Here is a 19583-nt window from a genome sequence, read left to right on the forward strand (position 1 = left end):
ACCCTAGCATCTTCTTTTTCAATGGAATATTACTTCTATAGCAAATATGGCGTTTGGAGATAATATGGCCTATCTTCTTCTCAGACACACCTCAGCCTCCAACTTAAATGATGCACCAGCTCAAATATAATCCCCACCCAAAATAAATGAAATAGGTGTGCATAAAATGGACGTATTAAATCTCTGCTTCTAGAGGAATTCTGTTGTTCATCAACTCTGCAGGGAGGGTACCACACTCCAGTTTTCATCAACTCTACAATTTTAGCTGCAACCCTGCATTTTGGCCCCAGCCTGTAATTCCTAGTGCTTTGGAGGCTGAAGCAGGATGACGACAAGCTTAAGGCCGGTCTGGGCTACAGAAGGTGCCCAAAGGTAGAGTGAATGATTTAGCAAGACTTTGTATGAAAATTAAAAATAAAATAGAGGGTCATATATATGTTGCAGTTGGTGAATAATTTCTGGTATGCACTCAACCTTGTGGTTATGTCAAAACACCATTCTTGTACTGTGAACAGTAAATAAATTGTTAACACTAATACAGAAGTGGTCATGTCCCTAAGTTTAATCGGTTGAATGACATTGGCTTTATATCAGGGAAACGTTATTAATAAAGATGAAAAGAGTGTAGCTGAAAAGTTTCTTTCCATGAGAAATAAAATATAGTTTCCTGTCGTGATCCCTAGGCCAAATAATCAGCTTTTCAGTATTAAGGAGACTCAAGTTTGACATTTCCACCTTTTTGGAGGAGCACAGATTACTATTCTTAAAAAAACAAACAAACACAGATTTTATTGTTAATTGTATATGTGTGAGAGAAGGGGGAAGAGGGTTGTGCGTGTGACTGCAAGGGTCTGACATAGCCAAAGGATCCCCTTTCCCTTCCTGGGTTATGGGTGGTTGTGAGCTAGAAGACACTAATAATGGGAATAGAACTTAGGGTACTATGGAAGAGCTCCTAAACAGAGAGCCATCTCTGCAGCTCAAAATCACTGTTATTAATAGCAGTATTCCATAGAAGTCAAAACTTACAGTTGTTCTGTTGTGAGATATCTTCATCTCCTTTCCCCTAATTAATGGACTCTACCTGGAAGCTCAAGACAGTCTTCTTACATATACTATCTGTGCTGAACCATGATCTTTCAATGCAAGCAAACTTTATTTATTCCTTAGTATATGCACTACACAATGTTGGTCTACCATTTTCAATCTCCTATATGCACAACCTATATTCCAGAGCACAAGGTACTAATTTAATTACATGATTAATTCCTACTGACTTGTTCATTAAAGGTACTCACCAGCAGCTCCAAGGAAAGCAAGGAAGATTAAGGTCTTCATGGTTGCTCACTGGATCTGGAGCAGTCAATAGGATGAAGGCTTTCCTCCCCAGCTATTTATACCTCTAGATCTTTATTTGACACCCATGGCCATAGGTGCCAGGAAAAACCTTTCAATGGAAACTCAGAAATCTAAACTTAGAATTCAGGTCAATAAAAGATGGAAAATAATGCAGGACAAAATCCAAACACCAAACCTTTTCTTCCAAAGGTTGTGGGAATGGAAGAATCAAACTCACCTGGTGGGAACTGTTCTCCATAGTAAGAAAGCAAGTTGGAATAAGGTCATAAGACAGAGCTTCAGGTTTTCAGGATCTCAGATCAAAATACACACACAAACACACACACGTACACACACACAAAACTTATGTACTGTGAAATTTAGGCTGTGAACATTTTTCTAAAGGACTAACTGGAACCCTCATCTTTTACAGGACATTATTCATTTTATGATTACTCATAATGCACCTTCACTTATGGTCAGTATAATATTCTACGTCCAGATGAAGACTCTATTACTAGCAGGAAATAGCCTGTCTCTCAGTACTGAAAGTTGAACCCAGGGCCTCACTCATGTTAGACCAGAAAGCTACCACTAAGCCAAACTAACCTACAAAACCCTCCTCAGCTTTGTTTACAAATAGGGGTTCACTAGGTACCCCTGGAACAAGCTTAGAGCTAGTCTTTATAGGGACCAGCTGCCCTTAAACTCACTGACATCTGCCTGCCTTTGTCATCTGGGCACTGGGATGAAAGGTATATGCCATCTTTCCTGTCCTTTCATTCCTTTATCTTGGGACAGTTTTGTTAAATTTTACAGGTGATATTCCAATGCAGAGTCCCTCAGCTTGGTCAGGGATGGTGGATGGGGCTAGAAATGTACACTACCATGACTGGTTAGAGGGAATCTTCATACAAAGTTACTCTCTAGCCAAAGACAACAGAATTTTAAAACCATTTGCCATTAACATTTTCCTTTCTTAATTTATGTATGTCTGATATCTGGTCACTGTGACAAAGTAATATGCTAGTGAAAGACAGCTTTCCAACCTCGACACTATTGACATTTGGAGCCTCTTTAGCCTTTTTGATGAGGAACTAGTGTGTGCACTGTAGTGTTTACCAGCATCTTAAGTGCAAAGAGCACCAGCTCTTGATTGCAGCGTTGACAACCATTGCCAAATGCCCAAGTGTCCTGTCCAACAAAACTGTCCCCACTTGAGAATGTCAGACGGGGGGTGAGGAAGAAAGACAAGTAAGTGGATTTGTATCTAAGGCGATTGTTAAAGTAAAGGCCTTAAACGTTGGGCCAATTTAGATGCTAAATACTCACTAACTAAATGGAGTCCAAGGGAGGAAGGTGCCATTAACTGATTCTTAAGAGTCAGAAATTATCAAAAAGTAAAAGAAGAAACAGTATCTAGAATGAGGGGTGTCTTCTCACCCACTTGTACCATCTGCTGCTGATTCCTACAACAATGCTAGAAGCTATACCATTCCTTATCCCCCTCAGAACTTCCCAGACTCTCGTGTAGAACTTCTTACAATGATTTGCTCATTTTCTGCTGTGTCTAACAATGCTCCATCTGGTGGTCCTACTTTGTCACATTCACTCCTTCTAAGAGAGAAAGAATGCAGGTGCCAGGGAGGAGGTAAAGGTAAGGTAGATATATGATAATTTCCCTAATCCCCCCCCCCAAAAAAAAGCAAGACAATGGAGCATGGTTCTGCTTGACTGATATGAGAATTATTTAGTCATCAAAAAGTGGTAGTAGGCATACAGAAAAATACCAAGTACTTATCTCCAGCCTGTGGTCATTCTGGTAACATTTCCACAGGTCTGTACATGCAAACCACTTAGTACAGTGGCTAAACACTGTTACATTTTGAGAGTTGAATAGATTCCATTTCTTTTTTAATAAATATTTTGTGTCCATGTGTATATCTGAGTGTGTGTTTGTGAACTTGAAGGCAGTGCCAAAAGAGGACAGAAGGGGATGTTGTATCTCTTCAAGATGCAGTTAAAGGTGTTTGTGAACTACCAAATGTGGCTTCTGGAAATCTCACTTAAGTTCTTCACAAGAACAGTATAAGTGTCAATACCTGAATTATCTTTCCAGCAGTCTCGATATTTTCTTTCTTAGTCTTTTCTTAAACAATAATGTTGACCTTCCATGTGTTGTCCATGTTTTATCTGATGGATGTTAAAATAGACAGTCACAGTCACTTTTGATGATCCTGTTCATACTTTCTAAATTCAAGTTGAAGACTAATAATGATGAATATACCATATTTGAAATAAGATGTCAGGAAGATGGTTCAGAAAATAGCAAGCTCGGGATCACTGATGGTGGCTCGTGTGATGGTTGTCTGTGAGTGGAAATGGTATTGGTGACTCAAACCTAGTCAAGATAGCAAGACTCAATTAGCATATGGTTACATATATGTTTGTGTATATATAATTTATATATCAATATGTATAGTTAATGTCATCATTTATGTAAAGTGGTTGAGTGAGAGAATAAATCTGACAGAAGGTGAATTTCCAGAATATATAAAAAACTCAAGAAGTTAAACAGCAACAAATCATGTAATCCAATTTAAAAATGGGGTTCAGAGCTAAACAGAGAATTCTCAAAAGAGGAATATCGAATGGCAGAGAAACACTTAAAGAAATGTTCAACTTTCCTTAGTCATCAGGGAAATGCAAATCAAAATGGCCCCGACATTTCACCTTACAACCATCAGAATGGCTAAGATAAAAAACTCAAGTGACAATACATGTTGGAGAGGATGTGGAGAAAGGGGCCCCCTCCTCCATTGCAGGTGGGAATGTAAACTTGTACAACCACTTTGGAAAGCAATTTGGCACTTTCTCAGAATATTAGGAATAGTGCTACCTCAGGATCTAGCTATACCACTCCTAGGCATATATCCAAAAGATGCTCAAGTATACAAGGACATTTGCTCAACCATATTCTTAGCAGCTTTATTTGTAATAGTCAGAATCTGGAAACAACCCAGATGTCCCTCCATTGAGGAATGGATACAGAAATTGTGGTACATTTACACAATGAATACTACTTAGCAATTAAAAACAAGGAAGGAAATCATGAAATTTGCATGCAAATTGTGGGAACTACAAAAGATAATTCTCAGTGATCTATCCCAGAAGCAGAAAAACACACATGGTATATATTCATTTATAAGTGGATATTAAGCATATAATATACGATAATCATACTAAAATCTGTACACCTAAGGAAGCTAATCAAGGAGTACCCTGGGTAAGATGCTCAATTTTCATTCAGAATGGCCAATGGGATAGACATCAGAATAAGGTGAAAATAAGGAACAAGACAGGAGCCTACCACAGAGTATCTCCGAAAGACTTTTTCCAGCAGAGTATTAAAGCTGATGCTGAGACTCATAGCCAAACTTTGGGCAGAGTGTAGGGAATCATAGGAAAGAAGGGAGAGATAGAAAGACCTGGAAACATCTGGAGATCCACAAGGAGAGCAACAGAACCAAAAAAATATTGGCCTAGCGTTTCTTCTGAGACCGATATTCCAACCAAGGAACATTCATGGAGATAACCTGGACCCTCTGTACAGAGGTACCCTGTGGCAGCTCAGTCTCCAAATGGGCTCCCTAATAAGGGGAGCAGGGGCTGTCTCTGACATGAACTCAGTGACTGGTTCTTTGATCACCTCCCCCTAATGGGGGAGCAGCCTGACTAGGCCACATAGGAAGACTATGAATGACAGTCCTGATGAGAACTGATAGGCTAGGGTCAGATGGAAGGGGAGGAGGTCCTCCACTATCAGTGGACTGGGGAAGGGGTATGGGAGGAGATGAAGAAGGGAGGATGGGATTGGGAAGGGATGAAGGTGGGCTACAGCTCGGATACAAAGTGAATAAATTGTAATAAATTAAAAATTATATTAACAATGTATCCAGATGTAGGTTATAGATTCTTAGGCCTAAAAGATTTTTACAAGATTTTTCTGGACTTCTGAAATTCTGTGAAATATTATGTGAACTACTTTGTGATGCCTGATAATGGATAATGGAGTTGAAAGCTTCTGATCCCATAATATTATATGCTTTTCTACTCTTTGTGCAGAATATCTGTGCTTAATGACACTAGTGATTTCTCAATTATAACAAAACCTGATCTTGCTACACTGTGTGATGATCTCCTTCCTCATCCTGTTCCATAACAAGAGACATGAGCTATGGGGAATTCAAGCACATGGTGGCTCAGAAGCCTCAGTTTATATTTAATCAGCCTGTGTTTGTTATTTTTCTTTCCCATGGCCATGGCTTAATGGCCTTGAAAGTTTCAGCCAAACTGGGGATTGATTGAAGTCAAGTAAATATATTGACATTTGCGTTGGCAGGAGCAAGAGGAACCAGCCATTGAAGGTGATGTGTGCTATTTTCCTCCGTTGACTTGTTGAATTTTTCTTTAGCTTCTCTAGCCACTTTCCTGGCTAATATGCTATTCACTATTAGGAAGGAATGCTTCTTTTTAACAAGTCTAATGTCCATGGAAAATTTGAAGAAACATAATTTCCTTTAAAAAAAAAAACTACTAAGACATTTGATATCTTCTATAAGCAACCAGTACAACTAAAATTCACAGGGAACAGGTCACAGAGCAAGTGCTTCTGAAAATTATGTTGATGTTCACTGCAGGTCCACCCTCAGCCGCATATCTAATCTTGGCCACATAAAGGCCATCAGTGGTAGAATCAGAACATTCTTTGTTTGAAACCTGAGCCCCAGAACATGTCCTGGTTTCCTTGAGACTCTGTTCAAAGATAAAATATTTGTGTAGGGGATTTTTCTTCTTGCTGCTTAGGATTCTCACCATAAAACCATTTGCGAGTACATTTTTGCATAGAGATCAATTGAAAACTCTTTAGTCGTTGTAAGGGATGTTTCTGTCACAGCTACTGCACAAGTGCAGTCAGGAGAGATGTGTGATTGTTTTAATAAAACTTCATTTTTAAACAGTTTGACTGCAAGCCAAACACATTGTAAGGGCAGTAACTTGCAGAGTCTGTTGTAGAGGTAAGAAACGAACCATTTATATGCCGTTGTCTGCTTTAAAATGGATTGTAATTTAATTTTAGAGACAGAGATGGTCTGAACTAAAGGTAGTACCTAACATTAAGGAAAACCTATCTGTGTTCATTTGTGGAGAGGAAGAAGAAGAAGGCTGAGAGGATTGACATCTGGGAGATTAGTGAAAGAAACTAGTAGAGGGTGGGTTTTGACAGAAATAAAAAAGCATCAATATGTGAGGCAGAAAAGCTTGTGAAAGAGTATTTTGATGTGGACACCTGAGTTCCTGTGCTTGCTCCATCACTAACATGTTTGTGTCAGGGCTTTAACACTCCTGTGCATAAACCAAGTTCTCACAGAGAAGAGTGGACACATCAGACAATTCAGAATGATTCTTGATCCCTATGTTATGACTTTTAAATGCCAATATGATCAACTCTTCTCTGGCAATTCACTTCACTCATCTTCAGTTTGTGGTCAAATTCTGCCTCCATTCCACAAGCATGCTAAACGAAACCATCAGGTATGCCTGAGGGAGGGCATACCTGAAACCCACTCATAAGAACAACTGCCACCATGAAACAATTTGAAGAGTCCACAATTTAGAATATGATAGGGCAGTGAGGCCTTTAGGAAGCTAATTCATTATATCAGAGGGCAGAAAGGTTAATAGAAAAAACAAAAATGGAGACAGAAACTGAAGTGAAATGGAAGGACAAAAAGGCACATCAGAAGAGAAGATACAAGGCTGGGCATAGTGGCACACCCTCTTAATTCCAACACCCTAGAGGCAGAGGTAGGCTGATTTCTGTGAGTTTGTGGCTGGCCTGGTGGTCTACACAGTCAGTTCCAGTACTGCTAGGGCTATGTAGTAAGACTCTGCCTAAAGCAAACAAAGCCAAACAAATAAATGATATGGGACAAGAACCAATGGTACAGATTTTATAATAATTTTTATAAAAATTTTGTGTTGAATAAACATTCACAACAAAATGTTGAGCACACTAGTAATTCAGAAATGTTTTTCTTTTCCTGTGACTGTCTTCAAGTTCCACCATTCTAATCTACCTTACTTATTTTCATTTTATTGGATGCCTTTAAATTTTTTTATAGTGGTGTGTGTGTGTATGTGTATGCCTGTGTTGCTTGAATGACTGTAGTGGCTGAGGCAGCCAGAAGAGGGCATAGGATTTCCTGAAACTAGAGTTACAGGGAATAAGGCACCATGTGAGACCTATGACTCAAAGCTGGGTGCTTTGGTAGAGTAGCCGGTGCTCTAAACTAATGAGCCATCTATTTAGGCCCCAAATTTCAAAATTTTTGCATGAGAACATAGTTTCATAACCTGGAAGTTGTTCATTTATTTGATGTTTTGTTTTGTTTGGGACAAGGTCTTGTTGTGTTGTCCTGGATAGTTTGGAACACAAAGAGATAACCTGCTTTGCTTTGCTGGTATTAGTGGAATGAACCACCATGTCTGTCCTTTGCTGGTATTTTGACTATGAGCCCAAATCACATCTAGATACAATAAAAGTAATAATGAAAAAATTAAAATATTGGGATTGTGGAGTATTTGAGATTTCAAGATTAGGGAGAGTAATACTGAAAAAAAAATTAAGGTAACAGGACTAAGGAAACGACGGCTCAGTACATAGAGTGCTCAACAGAAAGCATGAATACTGGAGTATGGACTCCCAGAGTAAATGTAAAATTGGGTATGCATGGTGGTCTGCCTGCAAGCAAAGTTGTTGGGAAAGACAGGGTTACCCGGGGCAACTGGATAGCTAGACTAGCTGAATCAGTGAGCTCTGGGTTGAACTTGTGACCCTGCATCAAAAAATAACATGGAGAGTGATTGGAAAAAGGCACCTTACATCAACCTTTGGCTTCTACACACATGCATGCACACATGTGTACTTCTATACACATTCATGCACACCATATATACACATACATACAGCAATGCTTAATAAGCACTTACCATCATAAATGCAGTTAATCTTTAAGATCAAGTAATACAATAGAAAGTATATGATTGTTCCTCCTGCCGTAAAGTAACTCTGGGGGAAATAGAATTAGATGAGCACCAATAGATTCCTTTAGTGCTACTGAGCCGTCTGCAAGCAGGAAGCTTGTCAGCACAACCGTCAAGCTCAGTTATCGAGTTGTTTCACTGAACTTTGACTTTCCTCATGGTCTTTCACTGAGAGAACACCATATACTTCCTCAGACTGAGGCTCACAGACAAGGCTTCACTTTAAAGCAGACGCCTGGCAGGGGATGGCACCACTCTGTGTGGGTGTGAATAGCTATCATGGTGAGGTCATGCCTCCACATAGCTTGTATCTGGGACACTTGATACTCTTCATTGCATTTATGAGTTGCTCAGTCTTTCATCTACTAATCTAATTAAAATTTCTGCACAAGGCTCCCACTAAGTAGCCAAGTCATGTCCTGTCTTGCTTTTTTGCTGGAAGACTGATTTTTTTTTTTTTTTTTTACCACAGCATAACCAGATGAGCAAATGAAATTGCCAAGGACAAGACTAATGCTCTTAGTGGGCAGCAGTAAAACCTTGCCAGGTGGGGGGCTGATGCAAAAATTGAGACAGTGAGTATACCATCCCCAGTTTTTAAACTTTCCACATCTAGAAGTTGCAGTAGAAACTTGAAAAAATCTTTCAAAGTAAAGAAAATACTGTGTTTACTGTACTAGAGAGGCAGATGCATGCAGAGAGGAATAAAATAGTTATTTGAAAGACTGGCCTTTCAAGAAGAGTCAAGACAAAGAATAGGTATTCAGATATTGGGAAAGGATTAAGCTTAGAGAAGAATGGGACATTTGCCTCAAAGGGAAGTAGATGCTGAGCAAGTTGTTCAGGAGGGCAGAGTCGTAATTCACCATTGCACGTGCCCGCCTGGGCCTTCTCCAATAAGAGGAGTCAGCTAGCCTGCAGCCCTGGTGGAAGCCTCCAGGTGGTAGTGGATGCCACCCATAGGAGCTGGAGTAGCCCAGCCTCACAGCCTTTAATAGTGAACTGCTGATCCCACCCTCTGTCCACTGACAGCCCTGCCTTATTCCAGACCACGTTCTCCCTGGTGTGCTACAGAAACAGTACTATTACATTTTTTTTCTGGATTTTCTTTCCTTCAGTCTAGCCTCCAAACCAGTGAAATAGATATGAAATATACATAGATCTCACTAGAGCTAAATTGACATAGATATATCTCCATCCTTAAAAATTCATTAGCAGCTCCACACTGATAATAAGTTATATCTGAATTCTAGGGCACAGCAAAAGAGACTATCCCCTTCTGAGCCTTCCCTACACACTGGTTAACTTCTGTTCACTTTCAATATCTCTCACTTTCATATTCCAGCTATACTCAGTTCTTCCTAATTTTTATTAACAGCCATTACCTTCATGTTGTCATTACTTCCACTTAAACATTGCTTTCAGAATATATATGTTATTGCTTACAGAATGTATATGTATATTGCTTACAGAATGTATATGTATATTGCTTACAGAATATATATATATATATATATATATATATATATATATTTGTTGTTTATTTGTTCCAGGCAGTTTAGATTTCCTGAGGATACAACATTTTATTTTCTAACTATTGTGCTTAAAATTGAGCATGGACCTAGCACATAGTATTTGCTTAGTGAATAAATGCTGAATGAGTGGATGAAATAACTTGCTGCATTTTTTTTTCTGATAAACTTCTATTTATCCATCAGAGGTCATTCTCTTTCCTTAGAAGTAGCCTTTGAAAGTTTCTTTGCCTGCCCTTGTCTTCATTCCCCGTTGTCAAATCTTCTTAGATACCGTTGCTCAGCTGTTGTCACTCTTTATCTTGTTATAGACCTAGATATTTTGCTCCAGGGGTTTTGTGAGTTTGCTGAGAGTTTTGATTTCTTTGTCCATTTCTTCAGTTAATTTCAATTTCCCGTAAGACACAATTCTGTGTTTAAGCTTCATATGCTGAACCTGGCATAGTGCTTTCTTATTCTATTGAACCATTAAGCCTCATCATCGATGACTTTACTACTGAGGACCATCTAGCTTTTCTCCTGGGAGGAATCACAGTGCCTTCCAAATTGTGCATTTGGAAATTATTTCTCCTGTTGAAGGAGAATACTCTGTCCTTGAGGTTGCTGAGCATTTGTTCTGAGTGCCTCACCTTCGTGTCACATAACTGGAAGAACAGTCACAAGAGCATAAGTGGCTATAACAGGCCACAGCAGAACAGACATGGAGGATCCTAAGGCAGTCAACAGCTGAGTCAAGATAAGTAAACTACCAACCCAGCAAAGACATTTTTTTCTCCTTATTTAGCTAGAAATCACAAAAGTACCCTTAAAATTTGCTTCACACTGCTGGAAAGCAGCATGCCAACCAGAGCAAGCAAGTCTAGAATTTGGTTCTTTATAGGTAGTAGAAATAGTTTTTAGAAAACAGAATTTGTTTAAAGAAAAAAGCCAGGTATGGTGGATCATGTTTATAATCCCAGCATTTTGGAGGCTTAGGCAGGGGGACTGCTTTGAGTTTGAGATTAGCTTGGGATACATAGTGAGTTCCAGCCTAGACTGAACTACAGAGTGAAACCTTTTGTAAACCTCTGCCTTTGTCCCCAAACAGAGAGAAGTTGGTGTAGGGCTATGCTACAGGGCTTGACATAAACATCTCTTCTCCAAATTATGTTCTTTAACTATTGCTTTCCAAAATGCCCTCTCAATGCTAAAGACAGAAAGTTATTCCTTATTGATTGACATCATCTGTATGCCATACTGTATGTGTGTTTATGTGTGTGTGTACTTTCTTTTTAGGTTGCTTCACTTTAGTCCCAGTTGCCCATCTACAAATTTCACACTTGATGTGAATTTTGTACAAAAATGTACAGCCTATATATTTTTAAAGAGACATTATTTAAGTTTGCCCTATGTCCACTTAGTGTTCCTTACAATCAGTGACTTTGAACAGAGTCAACATGTTTGGTGACCAGGATATAGTAAGGAAGAGTCTTTGGGAAACATAGTTCAGGGCAGTCTTGGCTTCTAACTGTGGTTCTGAGGCCTGGAGTCTGGGCATGAGTGGGTGGTGATTAGAAGATTTTCACACCTGGCGATATTCACACCTCTCTGATCCAGTCTCAAAGAACCAAGCAGTGAGCAGCAAGCTGTGGGCTTAAGGTGTGTGTCAGGAGCAGTTGATGCTGTCAGCAAGGAGAACATACATGAACATGTTTCCTAAAATGTTTTATTATTTCTTTTATTTTAGAGATAATATGATTACATCATTTCTCCCTTCCTTTTCCTCCCTCTCAACCCTCCCATATGCTACTCCTTGCTCTCTTTGAAACCCATGGCCTCTTTTATCACTAGTCATTCTTACATGCACTTAGTATAGTATATATGCGTGTGTACATATATAATCTTAAACATAACCTGATTGGTCTGCATGATGTTATTTGTCTGCATGTTTTCAGGGCTAACCATTTGGTATTGGATAACCAACTGCTGTGCTCTTCCCTAAGGCTGCTTCTCCTGCTGTTGGCATTCCTTAGATGCCCGTGGTTCTTTGTGCAGTGTTGATGCCTCCTGGGCTTTTGCCTATCCACTTTGTCACCTGTATGTAAGTTATTTAAGGTGATTCGCAGATACTGGCAAGTGAGGATGAGGCTGTGCCAGGAAGGACAGAAAGGAAGTGGCCGAAGTAAGCCTGTGACCTAATGAGGATCAAATGCACATGATAAGGTACTTTTTTAAAGGCACAAAGGGGTCAAGATGGAGGGCAAGATTCTAGAGGTTTCAGTATCAAGAAATCAACGCTGCTTCCTAAAGAAAAGGGTGAATGAAAATGAACAGAGAAATACAAAGGGCTCAGAAGGCCATGTGCATCTTTGGTGGTTGTCACCACCAACATCACCCTTGGAAGATCTCTCTGGAGCATGTGGGGTTGGGCAAACGCTCTGATAACATTAATGCTGTTTTGAATTACATGATAAGCACATTGTCAGTTAAAAAAAATCATAGAAACCTGCCACCGAGGGCCTCTGAGAGGCTCTGCTCTTCAGAGTATCAAAGCAGACACTGAGACTTATGGCCAACTATTGGGCAAAGTGCAGGGAATCTTATGTAAGAAGTGGGAAATAGTAAGATCTGGAGAGGACAGGAACCCCACAAGGAAAGCAACAGAACCAGAAAATTTGAACACAGAGGTCTTCCCAGAGACTCATACTCCAACCAAGGACTATTCGTGGAGATGACCTGGAACCCCTGCACAGGTGTAGCCCATGGCAGTTCAGTGTCCAAGTGGGTTACATAGTAATGGGAAGAGGGACTGCCTCTGACATAATCTGATTGGCCTGTTCTTTGATCACCTCCCCCTGAGGGGAGAACAGCCTTACCAGGCCACAGAAGATGGCAATGCAGCCATTCCTGATGTGATCTGATAGACTAATATCAGAAGGAAGGAGAGGAGGACCTCCTCTATCAGTGGACTTGGGAAGGGGCATGCGTGAAGAAGGGGGAGGGAGGGTGGGACAGGGAGGGGAGGATGGAGGAGCTTATGGGGGGATACAAAGTGGATAAAGTGTAATTAATTAAAAAAATAAAAAATAAAAAATCATTTTGTCATGGGACTAAAGAAAGCACTTATTTGTGTCTGTGTAGAATAGGGTCCTGGACAAGGAGATGGAGACCATATAAAACAGTGGTCCTCAATCTTCCTAGAGCTGCAAACCTCTAATACAGTTCCTATGTTGTGGTGATCCATTGTCATAAAAGTGTTTTCTTTGTTATTTTATAACTGTAATTTTGCTACTGTTCTGAGTTGTATTGTAAACATCTGTGTTTTCTGATGGTCTTAGGCTAGCCTTGTGAAAGGGTCATTCGGCTCCCCAAGGATGTCACAAGCCACTGATATAAAGTGAAGAGGATATCCCCAGTTGAAGCTGGTGCTAAAGTAAAAGTGAGGCACTTGAGGCAATCTCATGCAGGCTGTTGAAACCCCAGCAGATGGAGACAGTCATATAGGCAACACAAGTCTTGTGTTGGGTGTGGAAAACTGGGCCAGAATGAGGAGGCCTTCTACATACTGCTCTTCAGGCTTGAGAATTCAGAGCATGAACAGGATAGGGAGGATGCTAGCAGGTGAGAGAGGGGGAGAGCTGAAATACTCAGCTGGCTGCATGCAGAAGGTGACCACATATGTAACCCTATCAAGAACAGCAGATGCCAAGTTTCTCAGCACTGCCTAAGAAAGCTGCAGACATGGAAAGAATGCCAGAACTAGAATGGAAATATTAGTAACCTCCCAGCTTTTCACTATCAACATAGAGAGCATTAGAATCACATGTACATATGTGCTATTGTCTGTATCCTGTGCATGTGCCCTACTTTAGTTACTCCAATGTCCTGAGAACAGTGTCATACCCCAAAAACATATCTAGAGGTCACACTCCATTTCCTAAATAACCTGGCAAAGAAAGGAGTTCTCTTCAGATAAGTAAGAAATATAAAACTTAGCAAGAGAAAATGTGGGAAACATTTTGTTTCATAAAGCAACCAAAGAATTAGGGGATTCTGACTAGAAGGCAGAATTAAGAAAGAAAATATTGCCAGGCAGTGATGGCACATGCCTTTGATCCCAGAATGTGAGAGGCAGAAGCAGTCAGATCTCTGTGAGTTGGAGGTCAGCCTAGTCTACAGAGTGAGTTCCAGGACAGCCATGGCTACACAGAGAAACCCTGTCTCAAAAAGCCAAAAATAAATAAAAAAGGAAGGAAGAAAAAATCCATAGCTCCTCATAGCTCCTTTAAATAATGCTTGACACTGATGAGCTACTGTTCCATGACCACCTTCAAAGTACATGGGTTCAAATGATGCCAGGTAAATTTATTTTAGTCAGTTACATTCCAGTCTTATATCTTGAGACTACAGTTTCAATGTATGCAAAACTGCCACTATAAATAAGCAATATCACAGTGCCAGCACTGGGAACACTCTTTAAAGTATTTAGAGTTACGTTTACATGTGGTCTTTTATTATTTTTCATTGCACTCACCTCTTCAGCCACTAGGAAGCACAATTAACCACCCATACCCTGTAAAGCACTGAGATGGAATTGGAGTTCCTGCTACAGAAGAGCTGGACATGTTGGCAGAAGCTTACTCTAACAATTTGGATGTTTGGCAAAAGGCTGCAAAAAAAAATTATTCCAGCCTTTACCCGCATCCAGCTTTCAAAGGAGATAAGGTGGAATTATTTAGATGTCTAAAAAAATTACATTTAGATTTTCCTCTAGTGTGCATTGTAATCCCTGCCATCAGAATTCAGAAGGAAGAACATCATTTGTTCCTATGTGAATAGAGAGTAAGCGGGAATGTGCTCAGTGGGGACTTCTTGACTAATTTTGGGAGTTCTGCCAATAGCTGATGCTTGCAGGAGGTACATCTTTCATCGGGGCTTCAAATGTTTCCTTAGTCTACGAATCACCCTGCCTCCACACGCTTTGTTAATCTTTCTGTGTGTTCTAAACTCAGGTACCATGAGGGAAATGAGGTCGGGGGAGAGTAATGTGCTTGTTTATCCTCTAGGGGGCGCTGTGACTTCGCTAAAACTCTTGAGGCTGATGATGGGGGTGGTGGGAAGGGAGGATGGGAAGGCAGCTGGGCAGGAAATAAAGCTTTGCTGGGCTTTGCTTCTTGTTTGGGTTGAGACATGGTGTGGATAGAGCTCAAAGACACCAGGACTTCCCAAACCCATAGGGAATTGTTCCCGAAGGCCTCCTGGCTCTGGCGCTTGAAGACTTCCTCTCTCAGCACTCACTGGGGTGCTTTTTTACCTAGTTATCATTAAATTACTCCGTCTTGAAATGATATACAGCTGGCTTCAGAAAAGACTCTGATGAGCAATGAGGCTGCCTTTCTTAGGATGAAGGAAAGAAAGCCTGGGTGTGCCTGATCTGGGTCCATGACAGACAGAAGGAAGGCTGTCTATCCAAAGGAAGTGAATCTGTGTGGAGGGGGGTGAAGGGGAGGTACTACAAAGCAGAAAGAACAAAGAGAGTACTATTTGCTTGTGCAATAAACTGTCTGAGAAGCCCCGAGAGTCAGCCAGGCCTGGTCTGTATCTGAAAGCCAATGTATGCATGGTCAGCCTTTAACAAGCATAGAGTGCAAAGGGAAGGTGTGAGCTGAAGCCACCTCCAGGAACAAGAAGCACCGCAGCAAACCTTCTTTAAAGAGGGAGACATAGATCCCTCCTGTGTGACTCTGCCATGGGCTCCAGCCTCTATGCTTGCCTGACTCTTTGTCTCCTGGTGGCAGGTGAGTCCTACCTTGGCCATACACTGCTGTATTTTCCATAGAGCATCCTTTTATAATTCTCTTGATGATTAAACTTGTTTTCTTATTCCCACAGGTCCCGTGGACCCTAGAATTATCCAGAAACCAAAACATCTGGTGACAGTCATGGGGAGTGAAAGGACCCTGATATGTGAACAGTATCAAGGACACAATGCTATGTACTGGTACAGACAAAGTGCTACGCAGTCCCTAGAGCTCATGTTTTCATATAATTACCAAAAACTATTTGAAAACCAGACTCTCACAAATCGCTTCCAACCTCACAATCTAGAGAAATCCTACCTAGACCTTCAGATCACAGCCCTGCAGCCTGATGACTCGGCCACATACTTCTGTGCTAGCAGCCAAGACACAGTCCTGCAGAGCTCCTGTCGCCCTGTACACAAACCTCCTCCGTCTTTCCAGGAAACTGCTGGCGTAACAGGTCCACCGAGCCCTAAGACTCGCTTCAGTAGCCCAGGAGGACTCAAGCAGGAACCACAGACCACAACAGCACCTGCTAAATGATGTCTGAGCAGCACAGGGATCATAATTCCGTGTTCGAACAGCTCTTTGACTTGAGTAAAACAGGGTCTACAGTTGAATATGGGACCGACAAGCACAGTTTAAGATGTTTGAAAGGGTCTGTAGCCCTGTTTATGAAACACTTAACTCTCTTCACCAACCCTGTTCCATTACGTACCCTTATATGAGTTTTCTTTTCAAGAAGAGCCTGTACCCTCAGCCCTCATTCCAGTTCCAAGATGGCTCATACCTTTTCCAAGACACTCCAAACCCTCCACAAAGGGCTCTTTGAGTTTCTATATTGCAGGGTAATCACTCCTCATTTGATCTATACTATTGTTTAATTATACTCCTTGCTTATGGGCAGGTTCACAACTCTTGCTTTTCTCTTTCAATTTTTTTAACACTTTCACGCTTGAGTCTTTCCTTACATCTCTTTAATCCTTTTGCTGAATCTTTGTACTCTGTTTTGTTGGTTGTAGTGTCTGACACCGCTGAATTGCTGCTCACCACAGTAACAAAGAGAGAAAACCACCTGGCGTTTCTGAGAAAGACTTAATTCTCAGAACCTCCTTTGCTGAACTCTTCATTCCCTCTGATTACTCCTAGTAACGGCCCTCTGTCTTGTACACAGCTTCAGATCTCATAGGCAGAACAGAATTCTGAACACTGGGGTGTCTGCTATTTACATGATAGTAGGTTTTGCCCCTTTCTCCCATAGAGGGCAGTCTGGAGATGGTAGCGATTGCCACCCACTGATAACTCTGTCAGACCTTGTCTGTGGGACCACGGGAGCTTTGTATGCCCTTCTGTTTCTGCTGCCCTCCATCTAGGGAAAGCTACATTCCTGCTGTGACTCTACTATGGGTATCTGGCTTCTGTGCTGGATAATTTTTAGTCTCCTGAAAGCAGGTGGATTCTTAGGAATCCTAGTCAATTTTCATTTTATACTGAGACAGTTTTAAAGTGTTTCATTAATCCTCTTTCTCTTTCCACAGGACATACAGGACCCAATGTCGTGCAGATTCCAAGTCATCAAGTGAAAGATGTGAATCAGACGGTGACTCTCAGTTGTGACCCTGTTTCTAATCACCTGTACTTCTATTGGTATAAACAGATCTTAGGACAACAGATGGAGTTTCTGGTTTCTTTCTACAGTGGTAAAGTTTTGGATAAGTCTGAGCTATTCAAGGATCGGTTTTCAGTTGAAAGGCCAGATGGTTCATATTTCACTCTGAAGATACAACCCACAAATCTGAAGGACTCAGCAGTGTACTTCTGTGCCAGCAGCTTAGCCACAGCCTTGCAGTAACACCCCCTTCCTGTACACAAACCCTCATGTGTCTACCTCTCTCCTAGCACCCTATCTCTCCCAGGGGAAAGAAGTCAGAGTATTTTTTTTTAATTGCACTTCGTTTTAAACAGATAAATATGTAAAATCAAATGACCAAGATAGGATATTTCAGACAGGCATGGCCAGAAGCCATGGATACACAGATTTTCTATAGCCATCACAGAGTGTGACTGGTAAATAAACTTGAGCAAATATTCTCTCATCAAATAACTAAGTGCTCATATGTTTTTTTTTCCCTCCATTTAAATTGCATTGGAAATCTCTTTGTTTCTTTTATTAATAGTTGTTTTGATGAAGTATTTTAACTTATAAGGTAAAAGTAGGGTCACTGTTCCCTTAATCACTGCTCCCCCTTGTGACTCAGAGGCCACAGGTGTAGTTCCTGCCCCTGTATTAATCAAATCTGTCAGATGAGAAATTTTGATTTATGAGAAGGAAGAAGAAGAAATTGACACTGCAATTCACAAGACAATAGCATTCCATTGATTCTGAAGTGAAACTATGCTGGGCTGGTCATTTATTTATTTATTTTTGGTTTCTCTTCCTGGGAAGTAAGAAGGTGAGAATGAAAAATGAAGTTTATGTAAGTAGATGTTATATAAATAGAGTTTTAAAAATAGATAACAGGTGGTCACAAATTTGCTGCTCCATATTGGGAACAGGAAAAGGAAAGGTTGATCTGGATTTGAGTAAATTCAATCATGTTTCTGTAATTTATGGTCTGGTAATAGATGTTACTTTGTTGAATTAATCGGTCACAGTATGAAAAAGTAGATGTACCTAAGGAATCAAAGCCACAAGGCAGTGGTTGTCAACCTGTGGGCGGTGGCTCCTCTGGGGGTCTAATGACCCTTTTACACGGCTTTTCTAAGACCATCTGAAAACACAGATATTTACACTCTGATTCATAACAGTAGCAAAATTACAGTTATGAAGTAGCAACAAAAATAACTTTATGGCTGGAGGTCACCACAGCTTGAGAAACTGTATTAAAAGGCCACAGCATTAAGGAGGTTGAGGAACACTGCCATAATTAATAAAGGTTAGCAACCACCCCTCTGAGCAAGGAGCTACCCATACAAAAGCAGAGCAAGGTTAAGGAAATCTGAAATTGGTGGAGCATCAGCCATGCTCTTGAGTACCACTGGCTGTATAAGCTTGGAGATTTATTGCTATGAATCCCTGTGTTTGTAGCTGTTGAAGCTGACCACTGCCCTGAAGCCCTGAGGATTTAGATGTCATAAAAGTGTCAACTGTACTGGTTAATGCCAACCACAACTGTGAGGAGCAATTCCGTAGAGAGACTGACCCGCGCTCTATAGGAACAGTGCTTTGCTGTTTTGCCCCCAAGGATGTTGCTGTCATGAGTTATTGTAGTGCCTAGAAAGCACTTACTCAGGCAGAGTCCAAATGTGTGGAACAGATTCATGACAGATCATTCATTCGTCTGACTCTAAAATATCATATATTGATGGCCAATCACCTGTCTACACCAATGGCCCAAACAACATGCTTTCATTTGTAATTTCCTCTTTTAGTTTTTCTGATTTGGTTTGGATAGTTTCACCTTATTCTTCTAGCTTATCTATTATTTTAAGCCTTGCCCATTCTCTTTGAAAACAAATATGTTGAATGTATATATTAGGCAATGAGTATAACTAAGTTCAGAATTTCTATTTTGATCATGATTACAGTTTCAAGTTGTTTGCTAAAATTCTCATCGTATTTATTTTGTTAAAACATTAGCTATTTAAAACCATTGTCTGTTAACTGTAATATCTACATTGGTTTGAGCCACTTTTTTTTTGTCTGTTTGTCATGTCTTGGTTGGGATGATATTATTTTGTTTCCTGATAGAAAAAGTAACACATGAGAATGCTGGATCACATGGAAAATTGGAGACAATTTGAGGCTCTGGATGATTTCATCTTC

At 40.5% G+C, this 19583-nt stretch overlaps 1 protein-coding gene and 2 gene segments (V, D, J or C); 2 read left to right on the plus strand and 1 right to left on the minus strand.

Annotated features, from left to right (window-relative positions):
* Positions 1–1480, minus strand: part of LOC129672609 (trypsin-4) — a 47871-nt gene extending 46391 nt beyond the window's left edge. Inside the window, exon 1 of the mRNA XM_055602136.1 lies at positions 1299–1480. Coding sequence (XP_055458111.1) covers positions 1299–1338 — 40 coding nt within the window. The 5' untranslated portion in view covers positions 1339–1480. The remainder of the gene's footprint in view (positions 1–1298) is intronic.
* Positions 1481–15705: 14225 nt separating this feature from the next.
* On the plus strand, positions 15706–16300 carry LOC129672556 (T cell receptor beta variable 3-1-like). The segment is given in 2 exon segments: positions 15706–15754; positions 15849–16300. Coding segments are annotated over 2 exon segments (501 nt in total).
* Positions 16301–17160: 860 nt separating this feature from the next.
* On the plus strand, positions 17161–17609 carry LOC129672557 (T cell receptor beta variable 2-like). The segment is given in 2 exon segments: positions 17161–17209; positions 17296–17609. Coding segments are annotated over 2 exon segments (363 nt in total).
* Positions 17610–19583: the final 1974 nt, after the last annotated feature.

This window comes from Psammomys obesus, unplaced genomic scaffold, assembly GCF_907164565.1.
Source record: "Psammomys obesus unplaced genomic scaffold, mPsaObe1.curated_primary_1811, whole genome shotgun sequence".
Taxonomy (NCBI): Eukaryota; Metazoa; Chordata; class Mammalia; order Rodentia; family Muridae; genus Psammomys; species Psammomys obesus.